The following is a 5,480-nucleotide window of genomic DNA, read 5'->3' on the forward strand; positions in this document are numbered from 1 at the left end:
TCAAACCACATCATCAGACCGGGATTTACAGACTAAAGAGATAAACATTCGTATTACAAGCAGGATCGCGGTTGACGACGGGAAGCCACCACGTATAAGGCGCATGGCTTAGAAGAGCGTACAAGAAAAGGCCCGTAAATAAACGATTGAAATCCTTTCGGTCAGAAGCAGGACATACCAACGTTTCGTTCCTTTGCGACACATATGAAAGGGGTTTTAAGGAAGGCAACCACTACGCAGCGTTATTTCGATCCCATCAGTATTTTAGTCCACAACGTCGCGCCGAAGACAACACACATAAGAGGCGACGTATGAGGTGATAGGGGTGTGTGGTGATTACAAGCTTGTTTGTTGGAGTAGGACTTTTCTTCTCGCTCGAGAAGAAAAATCAGACAGCCATTTAACAGTCGCATTCTCTTTCAAACTTGCGTTTAAGCAATGTCTTGAGACTAAGCTGCACGTGTTATATTCACACAGAATGAAAACCACATTAGAAAATCAGATTTTGACTTAAAAACTGCTAGGGCAACGAGAATGAAATAATACATGTAATACGATTTATTACGGTGTTTTGGGCAATACTACCTTTGAATCGAATGGAGTAACGTCATCGGCAATCCCACTCTTTTCACGATGACCCGAACCCAGCAGTTCCAGCTGGCAAGAACTGCTGTCACCCCAACGATGGGCCGTTCGCTCGCAGTCCGCACACGCTGATCGGTTACAGGGCGACGTGTCTGGTGACAGCCGCGACCTCTGGCGACCCGGGCGGTGCTGGCTGGTTACATAACGCGCCGAGTTTCCGCCGGTTAGGCGTGCTCGACCGGGCGTGCCTGCCGCTCGCGCCGGCACCGGCACCGGCACCGGGACCGGCACCGGGACCGCAAGACCCCTCCCCAAACCCGGCCACGGGGGAGGAACCCGGTTCCTGGAATGCGATCAATCAGGAAACACCAAATGCGTCAGCCCACTGGAGCCCCTCTGCTTTCCTTTGGGCACTGAATGACCAGCTGGAGAAAATGAGCTCGAAATCCGAGACGTCGTCGACCCACTTCCGTTCGGCGCTGATACCAGCTCCGACAGGGTACTCGGCTTCCGCCACGGCATCAGCTGGCTCCGGGGTGCGGCCCGACGCAGGTGAAAGCTCGGCGAGAGTCCGCCAGACGTAAAAACTTAACGGCGACGCTTTAAACCCGCGGTGTTGCAAACGGAGTTCTACTTTCCAGTTTTGACAGCAGCTAAACCAGGTGCGAATGAAACCTGAAACCGCACGTCTAACACGAATCCGACTGATGAAAGCGGAAATAAATGCTCCCGACCATGATCAGATACGTTCCAGGACCGGACGAAGATGTCTACCACCGGCCGGCTATTACTGGGGAATATGACGTTCATATTAATTGTAACATATTAATCGTATGAATTGTTCATATTAATCGTAATCGTAATCGCATAACTGGTGAATAAAACGTTCATGTCACCATGAACGCTGTAAACAGATCCTCCAGCATGAACACAGAAGTGGTCACTTAAAGTCTTGTCCGCCGCTAGAAATCAACGCTGACTTCGTTTCAAAACCGCAAGGTCGAGGTCTCAATTCGAATCTCTCTCTCTCTCTCTCTCTCTCTCTCTCTCTCTCTCTCTCTCTCTCTCTCTCTCTCTCTCTCTCTCTCTCTCTCTCTCTCTCTCTCTCTCTCTCTCCCTCTCTCTCTCTCTCTCTCTCTCTCTCTCCTCTCTCGCACGCACGCACGCACGCACGCACGCACGCACGCACGCACGCCACGCACGCACGCACGCACGCACGCACGCACCTACACACACACACACACACACACACACACACACACACACACACACACACACACACACACCACACACACACACACACACACAAAGGTGCCCGACCTACATCTCGTCGCCATCCTCGGCTGGGATCGCCGCCACATCCACCCATCACTGGTCCCTCCGCATTCGCCTTCAGCAGGCCGTTCGCAGCGGGGTTCCCCTGTCAACCTGAGCCGTCGCCGAGCTGACGTGAGACGTCAGGTGACGCGGCCGCGTGGGTGCCCGGGCTCTCCCGGCCCTGCTCACCGACAGACTGTGTCCAGCGGCGACGGCGGCGGCGGCGGCCGCCGCTGCCGCCTTGTTCTCCATCTGCTCCTTGAGGCCGGATGTGTCCCGGAAGACGACAGCGCGGATCACGTTGTTCACCGTCTCCTCCGGCCAGGTGCCCAGCAGGATGCGCTGCGGTCGGCCGCGACCCTTGGGCCGCAGGTCTGCCGCACAGCGCAGGGTCAGGGCGGCTCCACCCGCACAGCAGGTCTACCGCACAGTGCAGGGGTGTCGAAGGCCCGTCCACACAGCAGGCAAAGAGCACGGCAGCGGGGGTCAGAGGAGACTCCCTCAGAGAAGGTTCAATGACAGAGCAGATGTAGCACACAGCTGCGCAAAGTACGAGTATGTCACTGTAGTCGAAACCACTTTATAAGACTGTCACACAGAGGACGCGTGAAATGTAGCTGTGCGCGCACAGCGGGCCAGCACACCGACCACGGTGGCGAAAGGCCACTCTACACAGAGAAGGAATACAGAGGAGCTCTGCTCACACGGCAGAACTGGCCACACAACACATAGGGAAACATTATACCCGGCTGCACCAAAACTGCCAGTTCAGCAAAGCAGCGTAGCCGTCACACATTGACATGGAACGAAATATACCGCGGCTAGCGGCGCCCGGTGAAAAATGCGGGGCTTACCACGAATCAGGCAAAGTTAAATTCGTGGTGCCAGTAAGTCGACAGCTTACACGATGACGGGCGCCTAACTAATAAAACAAATCAAAACGCAAAAGATCAACATGCCTTGCAAGTATTCTTGGAACACCTCAAGGTCGACTGAGGGGGGAGGGGACGGCACGGCAGCAGCCAACGCCACCTACCACAAAATTTCGCATTAACATTGTAACTTTGCATGGGAAAATCGAAATACAATAATACCCCCCCCCCCCCCTCCCCGGTTGTCACCATGGGAGGATTCAGCGCCACTGCAAGTGGCCCATATTTAGACAGTCGAGGTGGTACCGCAGGCCCCTGTGTCGCCGCACGAGTACGGCGTCCAGCGCCGGCGGCCGACCGGTTTGGTGCGCGGGCAGCGCGTTGCATCAGCCTGGGGGTCGCCGGGTACGGTCTGCTGCTTTCCAGCTACGCACCCACCCACCGGAAGGTAAAGATAGCATGACCTCGGGCTCTATCCCAGCCGCTGGAAATACCGCGGTGGATTAGAGGGCGCCTAAGAAGGCGAGCGGCGCTGCCCTGCTTCTAATCTGGCAGTGCGCTAACGAGCCGGCCGTCACTTCCCGTATTAGAAACGGACGAGTCCGCGTGCGGGCCGTCCGCGGCAGACGCTCTGCCGTCGGCCTCTGACGGGGTCACGTGTGGGCACGTGCGCCGCCCGGTACCAGTAGACGCACCCCGCTATCATGGGCATAGCGCCGCACAGCCAGGGACGGCGGAAAAGGGTGGGCCCCCGTCCCTGAAAATAAATTTGCAAACACTTATGACGCTGCATGGAAATAAAGAAAGGAAGGGAAGGGGGGGGGGGGGGGAGAACGCGTTTGCAGACCAATCCCCTTAGAGGATCCACCATTACTGTCTTTGGTCGAAGCGGGTTCCCCCGTTTCTGGGATTAATGCCGGCAGTCACACACGGCGAGCTCACGTAAATGTCACTGGCCCTTTTCGACGCTCTCAGCTGCTGAGGCTGTATGGCGGCGTCTGCCTCTCACCCTGGCAGGAAGGGCGGGCACCGCGGGGTGTCGAACCACGTGCCGCTGGTTTCCCAGACGAGTTAACCACTACGCTATCGGTACACTGCCGGAGCTCACGCCACCACGGCACGACCGTAACACCTCAGCGCGAACGGCGGGCAGCGACACCTGTCAGCTCCGCGTTCACGCCGACTCGGTGGTGCCCGTTCCTCCTCCTACGCCACCGACAGACGCTGCTGGACCCTGGGGCCGGCTCCGCCCGTCTCTGGCTCAGGGGTCACTTCTGCCGATCGTGCGCAAAATGGCCGCGCTCGACGCTCTGGCCTGTTTGTCTCTTCAGCTTGGGGTGCTGCGTCCGCCCATCTCCACATCCTTTGTCATTTCGATCTTGATCCCAGCTCCATTTAGATCCAGGCTGCGATTGCCATCGTGATCAGACTAGCTCTCACCAGCGACCTCCCTCTTGCTTTCTCATCGCCGTCCTCCCCGCTCTGCCCCTCAGTGTTGTCTGTCACTGCCCCCTACCTCAGCACAAGCCTTCCCTACTTTCACATGGACGTACACGTAAGCTTGCAATTTATCATCTATCTCTCCCGGCCGGGCCGTGCACAACCCTATCGTTTCTCGCTCAGAGCACCATCCCATGTGAAACTGCTCACTCGGTGGACCATCCCATGTAAAGCTGCCAACTCAGCGCACCATCCCATTTGAAACTGCTCATTCAGTGCACCACCGCATGTCAGGCTGCCAGCTCAGCGCACCATCCCACGTGAAACTGCTCACTCGGTGCACCATCCCATGTGAAGCTGCCCATTCGGTCACCATCCCATGTGAAGCTGCTCACTCAGTACACCATCCCATGTGAAGCTGCCCATTCAGTGCACCATCCCATGTGAAGCTGCCCACTCAGGGCACCATACCACGTGAAACTCTTTTCCAAGCGACTGGGTCCGATTTGGAAGTCATTGCAAGACCAGGCCATCCGTACCGCTATTAAAAATAACGACAGGAAAAAGCAGCGGAAGAATGAGAGGCGAGTGCGGCAAAAACATGAGAGACGTCTGGATAAGGCAATACGAACGAAAAGCATGAGTAACGGGCCGAGGTGGGGAGGGGGTGGGGAAGAGGGCGGGCACGAAGGCCTTCGTGCAGAAAAGCACACACGGGAGAGGCCAGCGCCACGGGCCTGCCTATGGACGAAGCCCCGGGACGAAGCGGCGGCCGATGGGGCGGGGATGCTCGCCGTTCGGGATGGGCCTGCCTGTGGACGGAGCCCCGGGACGAAGCGGCCGCCGATGGGGCGGGGATACTCACCGTTCGGGATGGACCTGCCTGTGGACGAAGCCCCGGGACGAAGCGGCAGCCGATGGGACGGGGATGCTCACCGTTCGGGATGCCTCCGGGCCCCTCCTGCGACGGGCCGAGCAGATTGTGCACCCGGTTGGCGTACAGGACGAACGTCGGGTACGGGATGTCGTAGGTGCGGGCCGCCTGCGACAGACTGTGACCTGCCAACGGACGACGGCCCGGTCACGATCGGGTCCGACAGCCCGGGCGCCGCGCCGGCGCCGCCACGAGCGCAGTCCGGTCACCATGAGCGCGGTCGGGTCATCATGAGCCGCCCACACAGCTGCGGCATTTGAGGGCTGGGTCTGGCTTGGGTTAATGCACTGACACATGGCGAAGCGAGTTTGCGGCTATTTTATCTGAGGAAA

At 57.9% G+C, this 5,480-nt stretch overlaps 1 protein-coding gene across 1 annotated transcript in view; it reads right to left on the reverse strand.

Annotated features, from left to right (window-relative positions):
* Positions 1 to 2,091: 2,091 nt before the first annotated feature.
* Positions 2,092 to 5,480, reverse strand: part of LOC119098445 (protein bric-a-brac 1) — a gene marked incomplete at both ends in the record, with an annotated part of 12,725 nt that continues 9,336 nt past the window's right edge. Inside the window, 1 exon segment of the mRNA XM_037221362.1 lies at positions 2,092 to 2,276. Within this exon segment, the coding sequence (XP_037077257.1) occupies positions 2,092 to 2,276 (185 nt within the window).

This window comes from Pollicipes pollicipes, unplaced genomic scaffold, assembly GCF_011947565.3.
Source record: "Pollicipes pollicipes isolate AB1234 unplaced genomic scaffold, Ppol_2.1 Scaffold_4740;HRSCAF=5597_pilon_pilon_pilon, whole genome shotgun sequence".
NCBI classification, from domain to species: Eukaryota; Metazoa; Arthropoda; class Thecostraca; order Pollicipedomorpha; family Pollicipedidae; genus Pollicipes; species Pollicipes pollicipes.